General features: G+C 42.2%; 1 protein-coding gene across 4 annotated transcripts in view; it reads left to right on the top strand.

Moving 5' to 3' along the window:
- Positions 1-20,229, top strand: part of POU6F2 (POU class 6 homeobox 2) — a 476,258-nt gene that overhangs the window by 209,179 nt on the left and 246,850 nt on the right. For all 4 annotated transcript variants that reach the window (XM_072791624.1, XM_072791626.1, XM_072791628.1 and 1 more), the window contains 2 exons: positions 10,739-10,830; positions 13,916-14,144. In XM_072791624.1, coding sequence (XP_072647725.1) covers positions 10,739-10,830; positions 13,916-14,144 — 321 coding nt within the window. The remainder of the gene's footprint in view (positions 1-10,738; positions 10,831-13,915; positions 14,145-20,229) is intronic.

The raw sequence follows: 20,229 nt of genomic DNA on the forward strand, positions 1-20,229 counted from the left end.
TGCTTCCCTTTAAGAATGTAACACCTGCTCTTCCTGCTGTGAACTTCTCTGCTGGAAGGCCTCCCATGGGTTGCGGGGGGGGGGGGGGGGTGAGGAGTTGTCGAGGGTTATTACTGTGACAGAGTAGTCCTCTTGAGTGTCTTCTGCTACGTCCCCACATGTCCCTGCCCTGACTTCTGTGAAATAGGATATAACAGTCTCCCTGAGAGTGTCTGACGAAAGTTAGGTGTTTGGGGTATATTTGTGTTTAAATGCCACCCAAGTAAAGGAAGGAAGGAAGGAAGAAAGGAAGGAAGGGAGGAAGGAAGGAAGGAAGGAAGGAAGGAAGGAAGGAAGGAAGGAAGGAAGGGATGAGGGGACAAGAGAGGAAAGAAGGAAGGAAGGAAGGAAGGAAGGAAGGAAGGAAGGAAGGAAGGAAGGAAGGAAGGGATGAGGGGACAAGAGAGGAAAGAAGGAAGGAAGGAAGGAAGGAAGGAAGGAAGGAAGGAAGGAAGGAAGGAAGGGAGGGAGGGAGGGAGGGAGGGAGGGAGGGAGGAAGGGAGGAAGGGATGAGGGGTCAAGAGAGGAAGAAGAAGAAAAGAAGGAAGGGACTGTAGGGAAGGCAGGAAGGACTTAAAAACTCAAAACCAGTACTTCTCACGCTTTACTGTGGGTGTGAATTAACTGGGGATTTTGTCACAATGCAGATTGTAGTTCGGTGGACCTCAAACCTGGATGGACAGGGACCTACAGATGTGTCTTTCTAACAAGGTCCCTGTCGATGCTGATGCTGCTGGCCCAGAGATCGTGCCTTGAGAATGGAGACCCTAAGAATGCAGCTGTTGCATAGCTAGCTTATTAAGAACATTATTTTAAGGAAGATGGGGGTGTTTGTCTCTTAGGAATTTGTCAGAGTTTGGGAAAAAAATGGGGCACAGAATAAAGCTTATGTCTGGTGGGACCCAGCCTTCACCCTCCTCCCATCATGCACCATTCATCACCCACTTTCCCAGACCTGGAACATAGAGGTCTCCAGAAGCCAAGTTCCACTAGGAAAATACCTGAAAAACATGGTTTCTATCATGGCACTGGGGATCTATTGTATTCTGCCTCCCTAAAACATTTGCATTTGATGTATAGGGTAGTGTAGCCTTGGAGTCTAATAGAACTGGGTTAAAATCCTGATGCTACTGCTCATTAATGGTGTGACCACAGGTGAGTTATTTAACCTGTCTAAACCTTAGGTTACACATCTGTAAAATAGGAATGATCATCCTGATAATACAGGGCTTCTATGGAGATTAAGTGAGAAAATGTATATAAAATACTGAGCAAAATGTCTGGGCTCTCACTAAGAATTCAGTAAATGCTAGCTATTATAAAGTATTTGAGCAGTAGATAGTCTAGCTGACAAAGACATGGGCCTTCCATTGACCAGATGGCCTGGGAGATGGCCACCTCTCTGTCATCTACTTGTTATACAATAGTGAGTTAACCGCTATAAAGTTTAGTTTCCTGTTACATGGACATAATAATCATAAACTTACATTTAGGATTATTGTAAGGGTTGATAAATATATAAATAAAGAAATAAATGTATTTACTTAGCACATAGAACTTTATGGAAAGAAAATTGTATCAATGTCTTTAAAAATAAGGATTGAGGGAAATGAATGATTAGTTATTTCAAGAAGAAACATTTTTAGAGCATTTGTCAGACATATTTTGTTTCTGGAGGAGGATAGGTAGTGGGATGCTGATTCCTTAAACCCTGCCATGCCAACGAGAAGCTCCCCAATACTCTGTGACAGACCAGTGTCCCCTAACACGAAATAGACACTATTCAAAGAGAAAATGAAAAAAATAGTCCAATGTAGTGAATTTTTCATTAGGCTAAATATTTTTCTTTTTAAAGGATTGTCTTTAAATATAAACACACCCATGGTGTGCCTGGGTGGCTCAGTCAATTTAAGTGTCTGTCTTGCCCGCAGGTCATGATCCTGGGATCCTGGAATGGAACCCCTCTTCAGGATCCCTGCTCAGTGGGAAGCCTGATTCTCCCTCTCCCTCTGTCCTTCCTGCCCCCTGCCTGTGCTCGCCTGTGCACTCTCTCTCTCTCTCTCAAATAAATAAAATCTTTTAAAAAATAAATGTAAATACACCTTTGGGGTCAGAGAGGGACATTAAAATGCCTTTGTTGTCTGATAATGACAGTTCATTGCAGTTTTTGAAGCTATTTTTGCTTGGCAAAATTAAATGCTAAGATCTTTCTATTCACACAGTTATTAACGTGCTCCTTTAATTTGACTGCTCTGTGACATCTCAGAGTCTGGGAAAGTCAGTGGTCTGTGATTATCCAACCAGCTGATCTTTGCCATCACAAATGCAGCCACTGCAGGTGGATGGAAGACCACAGTTTCTACACTGGTGGAGTGGTGGTCTCTGAGATCTTGTACCACGTGTATTTGATCAGAAGCGACTGTACCCAGAGGCCACCATCTCCAGTTGAAATAATTAATTATTCTGTTGTAACTTATGATTAAAGCATGTTCTGAACATCAGATCAGCAGCCTCCCTGCAGCTGAAGGTGCGTGCGTGTGTGTGTGTGTGTGTGCGCGCACAGTGTTCAGGTCCCTGGAAGGCATCTATGGTCCTGGAGGAGAAGAGGGGGATGATCCACCACTGCAGTTTCCATGAAACTTTTGGTCTGAGCCAGGATCTGGGGCATAGCAATTTCTATATGACACCCTTCTTCCCTTTCAAGCTTGAGTTTCCAGGTTTCTGTGTCGGACTGCTCAGCTAAGAGCTTTGATAAACTAGAAAAGTTTAAAAATCTCCTAATGAGACTTTTGATGGACCAGCCCCCCAAGTCTGTAGGCCGCAAGGAGAGGCTTGCAGATATTCGAAAACAAACCTGAATATCGCTAGAAGAGGCTAGAGGATGGGATATTATAAGAACTACAACGACTTCCACCCCATACCACTTGAATGCCGCAGTGCTACAGCACAGGGGTTAGGTGAGAAAAAGTGGACTAGCTTCACTGGTTTTGGCCTCATCTTCCCACTCCAAACACACATGCACACACATGCATGTACACACGCACACACACACACACACACACACTTTTCACTGGTGTGTGTACCAAAATTTTAAAGCAGATTCTTTAACTGCTTTGATCATTTTTCAAGCATATTTAAAGTCAGTTCTTAGTCATTCTTGCATGTTGAACCATAAGTAGCTAATGTGGGAGAACTTAAATCAATAGGCTACTTATATTGCCCTGGAGTATTTAGATCATGTCCACTTGCTGGCAAGCTTGGTGATGGTCCAATAGCCAGTCAGAAGAGAGAGGTGTTTTTTTTTTGTTTTGTTTTTTTGTTTTTTGTAAGAGAAAGTACTCATTTAAAAAGCTAGGTTTAAAAATGAAAGATAGGTAACATGTTCTACATGGTTTCCCTTTTGAGGGATTCATGCCCTGTCCTCCCCCTAGGGAACTGAGAAGTTATAGAAGACAAAGCAATGTTTTATCTTAATTTTCTACCCATGGCATATTTCTGTGGGCATTGGTAGGGATATCTAATAGATGCACTGATGATTGGTAAGTTCAATTTCTTGTTGGGGAAAAAGACCGTATCTAAATTCCTCTGCAGACACAAATATTATTCTGAAAAATATGTACTGAGTTGGAAAAATGGCTTCCTGGTGTAGCTTTAGGTGCAACTTTCAAAATTTGAGGACCCTTTGTTGGGAAGTCCCTTGAGAGAAAACTAGTGACCCCAAAATTTTCAACGGGAGCTGACAGTGAGCAGGGCCTGGCAGCCAGTGTAGGCACACAGGTCTCCCTGAAGTGGAGACAAGTGCTCTGAGGCCACTGTCTTGCAACTTTTAATAATTTCCTTTGAAATTGTGTCTTCTAAGTAAAGTCTGATGGGAGAACAAAAGTATATGAGTGGATGGGGGCTTAGAGCCTTGGGCAGTCCAGCCACTGCCTCTTGACCTCCCCAGGACCTGCTCCCTGACCCTGGCATTCCAAGAACCGTGGAGGCCGACCGTGGCCATTGCTCACTTCTTTCTGCCTTTCCTGGGGGGGAACTGGGTCAGGGGCGGAGAGGGTCATATGCTCAGTGTACAACTAGTGGAGGCTTCTCACCTACCCCTGATCCAGGGGTTTTGCTCATCCCAGCAGGGATGGTTGCAATCTGGTGGGTCTACCCACATGCCATGGATTAGAACAGCAGCCTTGGGAAAGAGGAGATTGACTTCCCAGTCTCATGCCAGGAACCTGCATTTTTATTTTGCACTGAGCCCCACAAATTTTGTAGCAGGCCCTGGTGTAGGGTTAAGCATGGATGATGCATGAAAGGAGGAGGCTCCATAGATAGGCATGAAAGCATAGGGTATACTTGACTTTGTTGTCCATGGGCTGTACCAGAGTCCTATCTATCAGTTGAGAGCAAAGAGTTCATCCTTCAGTTGAAAACAGTGTTGACTTAAAAATTAGGTGAACCATTTTCAGGTGGTTTAAAATCTGTGTCTAAATGATTTCAGTTCACTTTGATACATATCTCCATCATTTTAAAAATACCAACTCACTGCGACACACATAAACACCAACATTCATGCATATTTTCATAACTACACATACATGCATATATATGTATGTACATACAGTACATGCTAAAGAGCTGGCTTTCAGGAGATGCAAAGTTGATTTAGAAAGAATCTTTGCCCCAGAAGAACTTATATTTTTGTGGATATAGCAGTACTCAAGGAATAATCCATACCCCAAAGCTCTCTATATGCCAATAGTATGTCATGGAATTTTGCTTACGTGTGTTTGTGACTCTTTTTTTTTTCATTTCTTTTCCGGGAGGAAGCATTTACAGGAGTAGAGTCCTTTACTGGCCTAGTTATCACAGGAGTTCAGCTCTGCTCTTATTAGGTGGATGTGAAAACAAATGGTTAAAAAAACTGTTGCAGGAAGACCAGAAAGAGATTTAGTAAATTCTGAGAAAGGAAAAAATGTCTTTATTCTACAGCATACATAGACAAAGTCTACATGTAGAACAGAAACAACTTTTGAATAATTCTGGTAGATGTTACAAAAACGTCTTCAGATAATTGAGTCCAAATCAAGATATCTTGTTATATTTTATCTAGATATCTCAAATCTCCCTTTGACTTTTCATACATATGTGCAGCCTGTAAATAAATATCAGCATTGAAGACCACTGAGCACCTTCGTCCCTTCCTCAGAGAGAACTAGATTTCCCTCCACTAAAGGCCAGGGAAGTCACCTGCTAGGAGAATAAAGAAATTCATTTTTCACATGAATTTCATCAGACCTCTGTTCTCCAGGCTTCAATGAGTGAAGTCATTACTGCTTATCAACAGGATTTGCAAAAACACACAAACCCTTATGTGAATGAATGAACATTTAATTTTCAAGAGTAGCTTATTACTCCAGAGTCTTCAATTCCGCCAAGGGTCAGGGTAGTGTTCTATACATAAATACATGTGTGGCCAGTATCCTAAAGAAATCCCAACTGGCAAAAGCAGTGGCAAACAGTGGAAGTGGCCAAAAAAGATTTTTATAGACACATCCACTCCCTCCTTGGCATTTAGTAATGTTGAAGAAATTGAAAGAAAGGAAAGTATAATTTAGAGGGGCCTCTGCTCTGCTTGGCTGGTTTTGCATACCCAACATGAAATAATAATGCATTCAACTGTCCATCTTTAGATGCAAGAAATCTTTGCACCACCCCACAGGCTGGTGAAAACTTCCAGTAGTGGGTAAGAAAGTTCCAAATACCAGAAGAAGCTGAAAGATCCCTGTGACCTTCATGTGATTATGTCTGTGCCAAAGCATAGAGGACAGAAACCCAAATTCTATCTCTAAAGAGACCCATTTGTTAAAAATGCATTGGTCACTAACAAAGGAACCTTATGCTCTGAACGTGAGAGGGATGCTCAGCACGTGGGAGAAAGTGGAGTTGGTTTATTCTGAATGAACAATTCATATTTGCGATTCTGGTTCCTTCTCAGTCTATTCTGGCCTCATATCCTCTTCTGCAAAGGGAATGGGATAAGGCTCCAGAAAGGAGTATACTCTCTCAAGATTAAATATGTTATATTTGTTTCTTAAAATGTCTTATTTAGAAAAGTCCCAAAAGGGCTGGGGGATGGGCGGGTGGGGCTGGGAGCATTTAGTACACTACTAGGTTGCATACCTTTTCTACTTGTAGAGGAACTGGGTGGTGTCAAGCTTTGATTTGCCTTAGTTAATGAAAACACATTGTATGAAGAAGAGGAAGAGGAGGAAGGGCGGGAGAGGAGGGATGGAAGAGGAAGAGAAGAAGAAGAATGAGAATGAGATGAAGAATTTGCAAGAGAAGGTGAACCTGATATAAGGAACACAGCGGTGGTTGTTCAGGAGCTCCCACCTTGAGCAGGTGGGAGGGTGGAACTTTCAAGGCTATCCCTTGAGGGAGGCACCGAAGGGTGAGAACAGGGTCTGCGGGCCCCGCCCCCTCTGTTCTGCAGATAGTCTGATCCTTCTGGAGCAGAGGGGCCTGCAGGCAGCTTTGCAGGTTTCAGATGTGAGATCATCACAGGAAAGATGGTGTGGAATGAACCAGAACTCTGACAAGCCGGCATTTCAGCAATTAAAAAGAAATTGCGTCTTAGCATAACTCCTGCTCAGTCTTTCAGGGTCTCACCTTTTATGATCTGTCCTTTCCTTATCAGGCTTACACTAGGAGGTCCCTGTATCTACAGAGAATTGACTCCTATTATATAGCTATTTAAAATTTTATATTATAATCCCTTTAAAATCCGTTTTCACACTCCTTGAGTGACCTGTGAACAAATCCTAATTACACATTTGATGCCTCTGAGATGGTTCTTCTCATCACCAAGCTAGAAGTCAACCAGCCTAAGAGGGAAGGACGCTGCAGGTGAAGACACTTGGAAGGCGAGGGGACAGTGCCAGCTGGTATCTCATCTGCCATTCACAGAATGAATCATGTGTGGTTCCCCAGTGCAAAGGAGATCCAAAGTTGTGTAGGTGCCAGCTACCCCACCGCTGCCCCTCCGTCATCCTCAATCCCCAGTGGGTTTTATAGAACATTCATGAGCCACTGCCACTCCTGAGCTGTCCCATCAGTAGCCTCCTGAGCGACATGAACCTCTGTGTTCCAGAAGCTCCACGAAAGGCTCTGATTCTCAGATCTGAGTAGGAACTACTGGTCTAAGCCCTGGTGGATGAGAATTTTGAAGCTGTTTGCCAATATCATTTTGTCGTATTTCCTGATCACATTACCATGGGCTAAAAGAAGCATTATACATGCAAACCTATAGATTTGTAGGCTCTTACAGATCAGTTCCATACATTAGTCAAATGACACAGAATACGCAGTTAGGGTGGCATGGGAGGGAACATGGACCGCACTCAGAGAGAGGGACAGGAGTATGCATTGAGTGGACTTGGGGCAGGTGAGTGTCATGGGCAAATCAGATAATATTAAATATATTAAAAATACATGGAATCTTATTAAGTAATAGCAATCAACAGAATTAGCGCAATCAGACTCCAGCCTACGAAATTTATAAATATATGTGCTCATGGAAGCCATACAACAGCAACCCTATGGAGGGAGGCCCTGTTGTCATCTCGAACTTTTAAGAGACTAACCTGATGCATAAAGGAGTTGGAAAGCAAGTCCAAGTTCACACACCTAGTTAAGTGGTGTAACTGAGACCCAGGCAGGGTTTGCAATGTAAAAGAGCCCTTGCTTTTAACCTGGAAAACAAACTGCCTTTAGTGCCTAATTTGGAATCGAGGTAGAATTTGCCAATAAGCTAATAATTTAAAGGTGTTTCCCAAGGTTTGTATGAAACCATAGTAAGTAGTCAAGTGGAGGCCAATGCCCATCTTATGGGAATTCCTCCAACCCCAAATGAAAAGCCAAACCACTATTTCCATTGAGTGAAGATTCGGTCAGTGTGAATGACCTGCCAGCGCGCAGGGACTGGGCACGTGGAACAGACACTGTCCCGGCTCCACGGAGGCTCCGGGACGCTGCCTGAGAAGTACAGCCTATAACACTCAGAACAGGCCCCAGAGAGCTTTCTGGACAGCCCTGATTTACAGAGAGGTACCATGTTTCCTAGGATCCTGGTCAGGAGGAAGCCGCCCAGCCTGTTTATGTTTATGTTTTCACGTGGCCATGGAAATAGGTGACCTCCAAGTCTCTGCCAACACACAGCTACGTGCTGCTCCAAATCTCTTGGAAACCCTTAGCCGACGTCATTTATTCATTCTGACTGCTGGCTTTCCCCCTCTGGCTCTGAGAAGGCCCCTGATTTGGGAGCTGCCTTCCGACCAGACAGATTTAGTTTATGGTCCTACAAGGTTAAGCATGATACATGTGTTTGGGGAAAATGGAGATGCACATTAAGAAGAAACATTACTTTTTGATCCAGGCAGGAGAGCATACATAATCTCCTCTAAAGCCTGTGAAAGACTTCATTTTACACGTGAAATTGTGTGGAATTGCCCCGTACTGCACCGAACATGGTTTTTGAGAATAACCAGCCTCAAAACAAGCTGCCATGTGCTGCTGAGGGCCTCCAGCAACAAAGAATAAATTGTAAACAAATGTGATCTGTGTAAATTACAGGCAACAAACAACACGATCCTGTCGACACAGTACCTGTGTGGGACAGGGCCTAAATCTTACAATGGTATAGTGTTAAGAATGAGCTCAAAAAAGGGGGCCTGGTTCACATGAAAAAAAAATTCAAAGTGGGAGGGCCTGGCACAGCATAGTAATTTTTGAAATTGAGATGTATTTATGTTTTAATTGTATAGAAGGAGTTTTCTCATTCCATGTGTATTGTAAGGCTCTCTTCACAGTCTGGTGTAAAAATCCGTGGCCAATGAGTAGGGGGCAACCACCCCCAAATTTTAAAGTGTGTTCACAAACTAAACCAAAGCGGATTCTTAGCTATTGGTGAATATATCTAAACGACCAAAAGTATCACTTTGAGACCTGTTTTTGCTCTGTGAAAGCATACAAAGCCTTGCTGAGAATTTTAAGGCAAAATTGGACTTGGTGATACAAGAACAGAAAATACGAGATTCACCCTGCCTAGTAGCACGGTTTAAAGTGCTCTGCTACTCAAGCATAATGAGTAAATCGCATATAAAAAATTTAGAAGGAAGGTCTCGTGCACATTATGAGGAAATTGTTGGCATCTTTTGATGGGTCATCTTACCCTTGTTATTAAATGACAGCAATCATTAAAATGCCAAACATATTTTGACAGAATTCACTTTATAAAATGTCAGCAAGTCTGTGTTTTTATTAGTTTGTTCCAAATCAATTTAGAAATTTCAATAGAATGCTTGTAAGTACTCCCCAAGCAATGTCCATTCCTGACTTTCTGCACAAAAAAATATTACAAATTAATCAGATTTTCAGATTTCTGCATAATGGCTTTGCACATTTATTGCTTAATCCTATTATAAAATGCTGTTATGATTGACACATCGCAGTGGAGATAGAAGTCAATTGAATAATGTGTAGCAGTCAATTTTATTTGTAGTTTAATGTGCTGAAATATTTTTTTCCACATTTCCATTATTTATAAGTCTGTCCCTTTGGAGAATATATAGAAGAATGTGTTTTAAATGAGCCAATAATACCTTCTTTAAAATTTATAAGCGTGACAGAAGCATATCTTTTTTTTCTTGGTCGTCCATGGCATGCCAGTAAACAGGGTTTGAATTGTCTTCCACTTGCTATTCATAGGACAAACATCAGGAAAGAGGATCTCGTTAAAGATGGCTTGGAATTGGACTGCAACCACCAAGAAAACAAAAGCTACGGAGTCAAACCCCTCAAAAACTGCAGCTGGCTCTATTTATTTATTTTTTATGTTTACCTCTTCCTCTGTTTATGGTTGCCGCCTCTACGCTCCCTGCCCCAGTCTGTCCTGGAACAAAGCACGCAAGCACACACACAGAAACTACACCGTTTCAGAAGATTTGCAAGACTTGCTGTTTGGGTGGGATTTCACTTCTTGTGCTTTGGCATCCGACGGGATTCCAGCACAGGAAGTAAGCTGTGCTCCTCACATAGCACAGTGGGGCTCCCCGGTGTGAGTGGGGGATTCCCACTGCTTCAGGGAGCGCCAGGGAAACTTGCTTTGGGAGATCCATATGCTTTCCAGGATATCATGTACAGTGACATGGAAAAAGGCTGTCTTTAGGAAAACAATTCCTAATATTTGGTGTCGGCCCTGTGTATGGAGAAGAGGCTTAAGGGTATGGAGCCCTAGGAAGGGGTAATATAGATGTACTCGGTCATGTCTGAGATCATGCGTTCTCAGGCTTTGGGAAATTAGATTAGCTGTTGCCCGCCTGTGCATAAAGGATGCGACTTCCCACCCGCGCAGCGCGTTGGCATACACCGCACAAACTGATGGATCATGCAAGCCTATTAGGGCGACTGATGATGGTGTCATTTGTCCTGTCACAGCCTCCTCTGTGTCCCAGAATGACTGGCCATCCTGAATATTCGTTAACATAATTTATGCAGTTGACAAGTGATTTGAGCGCTGGAGCTATTGATAAAGCACTCCGGCGTGTCATCTGTACCTTAATGTTATGTGACATCACAGGAAAATGGGGTCATGGGCAGTTCCCTGGGCTGGATTTTATATTAAAGGGAGCACTTCTCTTTTGAATTCCAGGGGCCAGAGGAAACCCGGCTTTATCAGACCCAGGCACTCCTGACCAACACCAGGCCAGTCAGACCCACCCCCCTTTCCCGGTTGGGCCTCAGGTCAGTATCTCTCAACTGCTTTCCATTCGGCTGCATTTAAGCTGCTTTAACCATATAAATAACCAAATAAATAATAATGAGCTAAATCCAATCAACTCCAACAGAGCAAATATGGTGATAAATTTTTGCAGGGGAAACTGTATGACTGCATTATTTATTAAATATCATCAAGGAAAAAAAATGTTTGCAGAACTTCTCTTTTTTTAAAGGAAATGTTGGTTTTAATCATTTGGAAACTTTTTTTTTTTTTTTTTTTACCCACTACCATTGTGCCGGTGGTTACCATGCAGTTTTCGAGAAAGTAAAACTTTAATGACTGGAGTGTGAAGAAAATTAAGTTATTTCAACCTTACTATAGCCATTTTTGAAATACAAGACGTGATTTAATATAAAAAAGTTAATGCAATTTTAATGCAAGTTCAGCTTATTGGGTTTGACAATACTGTACATCACATGCAGCTCTTGCATTAATAAAGAAATACATTCATTATTTTTTAAAGTCCAATATATGTTTTTTGCAGCCCGGTGTGGTTATATGGAGATGTAGAACACAATTACAAGAGTTGGGCTCTTTGCTGTTGTTTTACCTCTGGTATTTAGTGGGAAGCTTTTGGAGCACACTTGCTTTTTTGGGGAAAAGAAGTGGATACGTGACCCTGTCTCTCACTTTTGCTTCATTGCTTTTCCTGCAAATGAATCACTTTCAGCACTTTTAGGGCTCACCAATTCAAGACTCAAGTTTAGAGCTTGAGTTGGCCTTCACTTTTGTTCCAGTGTCCCTGTGGTCTCAAGTCCTAATGTCTGTCCCAGGGCATGGATGCTGTGGTCCTCAAGGACAGAAAGTGTGGGGAGGGGTCTGCTCATCCCTGGAAGCCCAGAGAGGGTTCTACTGGAAATCTCAGAAGCTGGCATCTTCCGGCTATGCCTTCTCTAATTTCATGCTTGTGACATTGTGTGTGTCTGTATGTGTGTGCATGTGCATGTGGATGTGTGGGAACACACCAGGGGTGACAAACTCATGCCTCCACGTCAGATAAGTGCATGACAGACCCAGACAGTGAGACGTCGTAGGCACTCTGACAAACTAGAGAGTGCATGCCCTGCTCTAACCCTGAGAATTCAATTTTAAAAAATACTACATGCCCAAACCCCCAGATCTGTGACCTGTGTGGTCTGAGAATCAGCCATCTGCCTCCGCTCTTATCACGATATCACTACAGTGATAGAACATCAGCGAGTTGAGGACCAGTTTACACTTTTGTACTTACTCCTAAAAAATATAGTTTTTTGTGCTTTAATGTAACTTGATTATTTTTTCTAAAAGAGCGGCAATTACGTTGTGTGAATTTAATAGAGTCTAACAATACATTAAGAGCTAAACCTGTGTAGTCTGAGTGGTCTAAAACCAGGCTGCATGGGTGTCCCAGGACTTAATCAGAGGCTTCCCCAGAAGGAACTGTGAGCAACAGCCAAAGAGTGAGTTCAGCCCTCCTCCCCTCATCTTCAAATAGAGCAGGCCCAATTCTCTGAATCTGTTCCGTGTATTAAGAGGGCATAGGGAGAAAGGGGTGAACCATGGGCTCTGGAACAGCCTGCCTTAACATGAACCCCCCACACCCACCAGATACAGGACTTTGGGAAGTTACTAATCTCTCTGTATCTCATTGGTAGGCCAACTGCATTAATACACACACAGCAATATAAGAATAGTGCCTGGCTAGAATTTACTGGGCTTTGTATTGTGCCTATATTTAATTACCTTTTATTTTCTAGAATCATGCTTCCTTAGAACAAAAAAGTTGAAACCGTTCAATAAGAGTTTTGTATTGAAAAGAAGAAAGAATGGACATGGCATTATGTCTCTCATGGTTCCCAAAAGGGTGCTATGCAAGTTCTGGATTGAGAACTGTAAGACCAATGACCCTTCCAGTCATTTGGTTTGGCCTGGCCAGGGCCGGAATCCCTCCTATGTCACCCTGGTGAAGAGCCTACATCCATGCTCATATATATCTAGTGCCCAAAGCGCACACCACCAATGAGGCTGCCTTTCTATCTCAAACAATGGCTATTGGATAAACATTGGACACAGACCTGTGTTTCTAAAGTTGCATGAACTGAGCAAAGAACAGTAAAATAGCAAGAGACAGCATTAAAAGGCTTTCTGACTTATCCACCTCAAGCATTTTTGGTTTTCTCTAGTTTTTTTCAGAACTCTTAATATACATACACAATTTTAGCATTTTAATGATTTTGTTATCATTGCTTAATGATTATCCAGTCTATTTCATGTATTCTCATATTATAAACATTTCCTATTTTTCTAAAGAAGTGTCAAAATAATGATCCACTTTAAGGACTGCATAATATCTTGTTGGGTTTAATACTATAACAAAATATTTTTCAACATTTATATATTTTTACATGTAATGCATATTTTCATGCATTTATCTTTTGTCTTTTTGAATGATATCTTCAGGCTATATCCCAGGAGTATATTCTGAGTCAAAAGAGGTTGAATATTTCTGCAGCTCTTGATATAGATTTCCAAATTGCCTTCCAAAAGACTTCATGATTGTGTATACATCCTAAATCCACATAATGATGTCACTAGAGACCTACCAGCATGCTGTAAACCTTTTACTTTATTTTTGCTAAGTTAATAAATAAAAACATTATTTTACTGCTACTTGGATCACCACCACCCCCCCACCCCCCAATCCTCTGATGCCAATGAGTTCTTTCTGGAACAGCACAGAACAAATTAGCAAAGAATTTCAAATATGTAAGGTTAAGATCAAACGGAAATTCATTGGAAGAATAACATAAGTGTAAGGATATTACTTTTAAAGGTATTTGAGCTCCTCAAAAGAAATCCAAAGCAAATGAAATTTTCCAAAGATGTAAATGAAATGGGATTTCCATTTTTTTCCTACTGGTTCATTCTGGAATAGAGCATGTTTATTTGCTACTTGTTCAGGAAACTTCTGACCCTGCTAGAAGACCTAGGGCCCTAGAAGAAAATGCTCTGAAAGGCCATGTCTTGGTTCCACTGGAAAGTGAGCTGGGATTATCTGTTTCCTTGTAGCCACTTCTGACAGCACAACAGTTGGCCTCCGCTGTCGCTGGCGTGATGCCGGGGGGCACACCGGCCCTCAACCAGCCCATCCTGATCCCCTTCAACATGGCTGGACAGCTAGGAGGACAACAAGGACTGGTCCTCACACTGCCTACCGCGAATCTCACCAACATCCAAGGGCTGGTAGCAGCAGCTGCAGCTGGAGGCATTATGACTCTACCATTGCAAAATCTACAAGGTAACCAACCCATTGTCTCCATGGGCCACAAAGGGCTCTATCCCCTGGCCAGTGTTCTCTGAAGTGCTCAGATGCCCCCATTGGTGAATGTGGTATTGAGCAGCTCCCACTATCAGAGAGATGGAAGGCTCGTGTAGGTAGCAAAGTTTCAAGTTGTCTGTGAATCCCAGGCTCACTCAAGCCATGGACTTTATCAGTTCTTGTTTCCTAGCATTGATTTGAGACCATTCAGGTCTTCTGGAGGCACTCGTGAGCAATCATTGCTTAGTTTTTTTCATCAAAAACCTGGATGTAAAATTATTGTGTTTTATTTAAGGACATGAGTTATGATCCCATGAGTTTTTCAGTTTAGCCATCTGCAAAGAAAGGTTATACATGTTTTGTTTGAGTGGGAAGTGGTTGGATCATCTCCAATACAAGATGGCGTTTGGAAGTCTTATTTTGGTTATTGTGTTCTTATTAGGCATTTTTAGTTATAATTATTAAACAGAAATTGTATTATTTGAGATCATACTGTGTAATGAGAAAAACAGACTCATATATTGAGCCTTTATAATTACATGGGCCTATAACAAGAGCTGGACACATTTTATGCTGGAAAGAGTTCTTTCAGTACTACAAAGTTTTCACTTTTCTATGAAAGATTTGCTAACACTATTTGATAAAATGATTTACATAAGACTCTGCCAAAGGAATAATTTTATGGTGAAAAATGGCCTGAATATGATACAATTAAGATGGCCAACAAAGAGAAAATGAATTTGTTGTGATCTGCTCAAAGGTGTTTGTTTTCCCCATTGATATGAATGTTAGCAATTAGAAAGAATTTTTATTTTTTAATTAGAGTTCAATTAAGTTATCAGGAGGAACAATTTAAAGTACTTTCTGTCAAATGGTCAAATGTGGTCAAATGTCAGGGCTACTTATGGCCAGAGCATCAGCCCATAGATTAAGAAGTAGACCATGTAAGAACTGATTAACTCTTGACCGAAACTTTTTTACACACCATATGTCCTAATATCCCACCTAGTGTTGCCACTTCCTGAGTTTCCCTTTAATGTTTAAAACAAAGTCTCTCTCATACCATTAAATTGTGCCAAGAAACCTGCCATTCATAAATTATGCATGCCCAGGACACACTAATGCACAAACTTTACTTGTTTCAAATTTGAGAGTGCCTGGGAGTCAGGATCTCAAGATTAAGCAAATAAGGCAGGAATAAACAAGGTGAAAGCAGAAGCAACAAAGTGTAAGGAGAGGCTTTCTAATGTAGGTGGATGATGAAATCTTAATGAAGAAATGGGCATTATCAAAATGCAACCTTCCATTTGCAACATTTGCGCTTATGGGAATATTGAATATTATAAATAAACATAAGCTCACAAAGTTCCTAGGTCATGAATTAATCTTGCTCAGCTAAAATAGATGCCAAAGTCAGAGTCCAAAAAATCAGGCTTGTCGTATCTTTATTATGGTTTGGTATTTTAAGGATTTTAGTCCCAGGTTATTTTAATGGCTCAAAATTAGTGACTGTGAACCAATGAGGAATGTGGACTTCCATCAAATTTTCTCTCTCTAAGTATCAAATTTCGGATTAGTTTATGGTTGGGAATTTGGTTCTTTTTGGCACCTTTGGTTTCAGAAAATAAATCCTAAGATTTGTATCCTGAGTAAGTAGGTTCAATAAAGGTGTTGACTCTTTTTATCTCTTGGTGCTTCTTACACGATTTTCTTAATGGCTTCATCTTCAGAAGTGTATTGATTAGAGTTGATGGTCAAGCACTGTCTACTGCACCAACATAAGGAGCATGTCTCCCTTTGTCATCTTGGTGATATTGGAGGGCAGGTGATGAGGTCCTTAAAATAAAACACTCCTGGTTGCAAGTCAGCCTGTATAAGAAAACCTTCCTCATCAGTCTCATTCTTCTTCCAACAATTTTTTTCTTCAATAACTTTGTGAATGAATCCCAGTTCCTGAGTCACTGTTAAGATCCAGGAAAGTTCCCCTGAAGTTCCCTTGGGCTTTTCTCTTCCTTTCATATCTTCCCACATGATTTCTTTATTACCCAGACCTCCCTAGTTTAAGAAGTAACCAACCATCTTGCTTTGCTAGTGACTGGGGGTTTTCTGGGGACATGTGGCTTTCATGGTTGGAACCAAGAAAGTCCCAGACAAACTAAAAGTAGTTAGTCACCCTGTCAGATGTCCAGGGACAGTAACAATGATGATCAGGCAAATGTCTCGAATCTCCACAGTGCCCAAGATGAGTGTCTACTGCCTGAAGGGCAATGCCAGTTGGTCACCTTGTCAGCCAGCATCTGACTCAAGGATGATCTCACCACCTTTAGGGAACCTACTGCAGCCCTCAACAATCCGTAGGCAGTGTCTATGGCTTGTATGGGTTTCCAAGTTATATCCCAGAAGGTGATGGGACTCTAGGGATGGTGGGTGGTTGTCTGGCAGGCAGACAGTCATCTGCACGGGTCCTGGTAGACTTAAAAACTTAGCCGACTAGACATAATCCAGTCTCATCCTCTTTTGAGGGTGGCAATCTTGTACATGGGCTACAATACCCCAGAAGGAGTATTTGTGTAGTCAATGGGGTAGAATGTTCCACACACACCCCGCCAGCCCACCCTAGAATAGTGACTTCCAAGGCTTTTAAGAGTCTTTTGAAACTACCAGTAAGTCTGCCCAACACTAACAGATACCACACCGTCTTGGTTGGTTTTATAAAACAGATGTGATCCGTCAGTGTGAGGGAGAAGGATTTAAGTATTAAACCCCTGGTCTGAAGTAGAACCTGTTTCCATATGATGTGCTTAGCTTTGGATGGTTCCCCCTTTCCTCATTGTGAAACATTAAGGTGTATTCACGAAATAAGTCTGCCAGCTGGAATTATCTCTGACTCTCCTCCAGCCTTCCTGCCCAGCCCTTCAGCCTGTCATTCTTCTAGATCAGAAGCTACAAATTTGCTAAGAAAGAAAAATACTGACATCAGTTTCTTAATGGTTTGGAATTCAGGGATAAGTTTTCCAGCATCTTCTTTACTAAAGGGATTAAGAGCTGGTTCACTTACATTCACTATCAAGTGACATGGAATTACTCTCAGGCCCTCAGAGGCCATGATTCATGCATGTATTTTAATGAGCACTAATGACATGGTGTTACACTGAGCGGCTTTTCTCCATTCAGGCAGCAGGGGTCTTATCACTGTGTCCTCCTCTGAGCATCTTTCCTGGACCTGCAGCATCAGCTCACATAGGAGCTTGTTAGAAATGCAAACTCTCAGGCCCCACTCCAGCCACACTGAACAGAACCTGCATTCCTAAAAGATTCCCAGGAGATTCCTATGACCACTAAAATTTTAAAAAGGCTGGTCTAGAGAGCTTTTCCAAAATTCATTTAGCAGCTCCCCTACTATCTCCAGCAGCCTCCCCAAACTCTGAGCACCCTTGGGGGATGGGGAGCCATGTGACTGTGGTAAGTGCCCTTGTTAATTTTCCTGCTCTAACTCCCCAAACCAGGTCTCTAATGAGAATAATAACTGAAAGGAATAACTTACTTGAGAATTAACTTATTGCTTCTGTTAGGGCATTCACATCCCCAAGACCAAGAGGCATTCTCTTGCACAATGGAAGCATTATTAAAGCCTTTGCTCTGAGATTTTATCCAGCAAAAGCTTCAAATTGATGAAAAAGAGAACCATGTTGTCCTGCAGAAAACCCATTTGCATAGTCTGGGGATTGTTTTCCCTTTCTCCTTGGATCCTTCCATGCAGGAAAGAGAGTGCTCCACCGTCATCAATGAGGGTGTCTTCTTGTAAGGAAACAACCAGGAATAAGGAGTTAGAAATCTTTAGAAATCTTACAGCAACCCAGGAACACCCTATAGCCTAGCCTCAGGGGCCCTGGAAATGAGGTTTAGGGATTAGAGACTCCAGTGAACCACCAAGCTGTGGGCTGTATCATTCTCCCCTCTGAGCAGAAAGGCACATGCCCCACTTCTAACCTGTCTCCTCTCTTCCCCTGTTCCTCCTTATGACTCTTCTCTACTATGTTGGTTGACTTTTGGCTAGCCCCTAATTGCAGTTCACTCACATTCCTTTCTGTCTCCTTGGAGTACAGGCATCTTCCCAACTCATGTACCTCTTAGGAACATGCCACTGCTACCTCTGACTCTACCATCTCTATTTTTATCCCCGTTCCCATATCTGTCAAAAACTCAAACTCCCCAAAATTCCAATTCCTGAGGGGCTGAGACTTTGCATTCTGGGTTACCTTGTAGATCAGTGGCCAGACTAGAAATTGATTGCCCCATGCAGAAGTATGCATTCCTGTCCAGTCAGCTATACTGTGGGTGGAGGAGGGAGCCAGGATGACATGGGATGGAACATGCACAACATGCTTAAGAGACACACTAGGGCCTCCTTCATCAGTAAAAGGGGTATCAGGGGAGGCAGGCAGGCTGTGTACTGGCCTGTCCACTATACAGACCAGCAGGCCCTCCTATGGGCATGGACAGAGATGGAGACAAACTCAGAACTCAGAGATGCCAAGGGTGGGGTCTAGGTTCTGAATATTTTAGGGGAAGTCTGTGGAAGTTCTGGCTGGGATTCAAGCCCAGAAGTGCTCTTAACTCAGATAAGATCTAGAAATGACTCCTCAACACTCCATGTCCCTACTTGAGCTACAGTTTTGCATTCTCTCCACTCTTAGCTTGGAGAACCCCTGCCCCCTTCCAAACACCTTCCACCATCACTCTTCTGGGTCCTTCCATTCTTGTGTCCCTTATCTGTCCCATGCTCACAGAGATTTGGTCTCAGGTGGCTGTCAGCAAACCCATATCTATGAGATGAGACTAACAATGACCCTGAAGCTCAAAGAAGGAAAATGACTAAGGGCGCTCTGTCACATACTTTATAAACTCCTTTAAAAGTCTGTCTTCCATTTATATATTATTTCAAAACACAGATAGCTTCTATGAAAAATATAATTTGCATTTGTCCTAGTGTGGGAACTAGATTGTTATTTAATGTGGCAAAATGGAGTCCCCACTATGGAACTCACGCAAATGGTTTGTGTTTTTTGCTTTCTTTAGATTTAGGTAGACCATATAGACAAATAGAGCCTCAAAACAAGTGACAACAAGCAGCAAAGGGGGTAATGGGACAGCAGAGGTGGATCTATGTATAGGACGGATGATTCAAGCGAGTGACTCCTTCTCATTGCCCAGGCTGAGAGATAACCCACTAATCGCTGTGGGCCACATAAATGGAGAATATAAATGTGCTACGTAGGAGATTTATATCAAAGTATGAACATTCCAGTTCAGTCAAGCATAACATTTAAATTAATGACCAAAAATACATTAGAGAGTGCTGCTTAACCTGAACATGGAAAAGCAATTAGGTTCAAGGCAAGTTGACAAATCAAGGCCAGGGGTAGTTTCCCTGCCCCAGTTTCCTCTCACTCTCCAAATTAAAGTCTGTACATGGTAAAGTATGTGGGAATATCTTGAGTTTCAGGAATTTCATGTGCGAGTCACATCGCATTTCCTTTTTGTGTTTTGTTGGTATTTTTTTTTAATTGAGGCATCATTCACATACAATAAAACGCATAGATCTTAGGTGCACAGCTCAGTGGGTCTTGATAATTGTGCACACTTACACCACCGCTGTCCACCACGGTCAATACTGAAAACATGGGTAGCCCTGGTGGCGCAGCGGTTTAGCGCCGCCTGCAGCCCAGGGTGTGATCCTGGAGACCCAGGATCGGGTCCCACTTGGGCTCCCTGCATGGAGCCTGCTTCTCCCTCTGCCTGTGTCTCTGCCTCTCTCTCGCTCTCTCTGAATGAATAAATAAATAAATCTTTTTAAAAAAATACTGAAAACATTTCATTTTCCCCAAAAGGTTCCTTTGGATCCCTCTGTAGTCAGTCCCATCCCTCCAGCCAGGCAACCCCGATCTGCTTTCTATCACCAGTGATTGGTTCTATTTGTTCTAGAACGTCATATAAATGGATTTCTACAGTATGTACGCTTTCGTGTCTGGCTTTTTTCCCCTCAGTGTCATGTTTTTGAGAT

This window comes from Canis lupus, chromosome 21 (assembly GCF_048164855.1).
Source record: "Canis lupus baileyi chromosome 21, mCanLup2.hap1, whole genome shotgun sequence".
Taxonomy (NCBI): domain Eukaryota; kingdom Metazoa; phylum Chordata; class Mammalia; order Carnivora; family Canidae; genus Canis; species Canis lupus.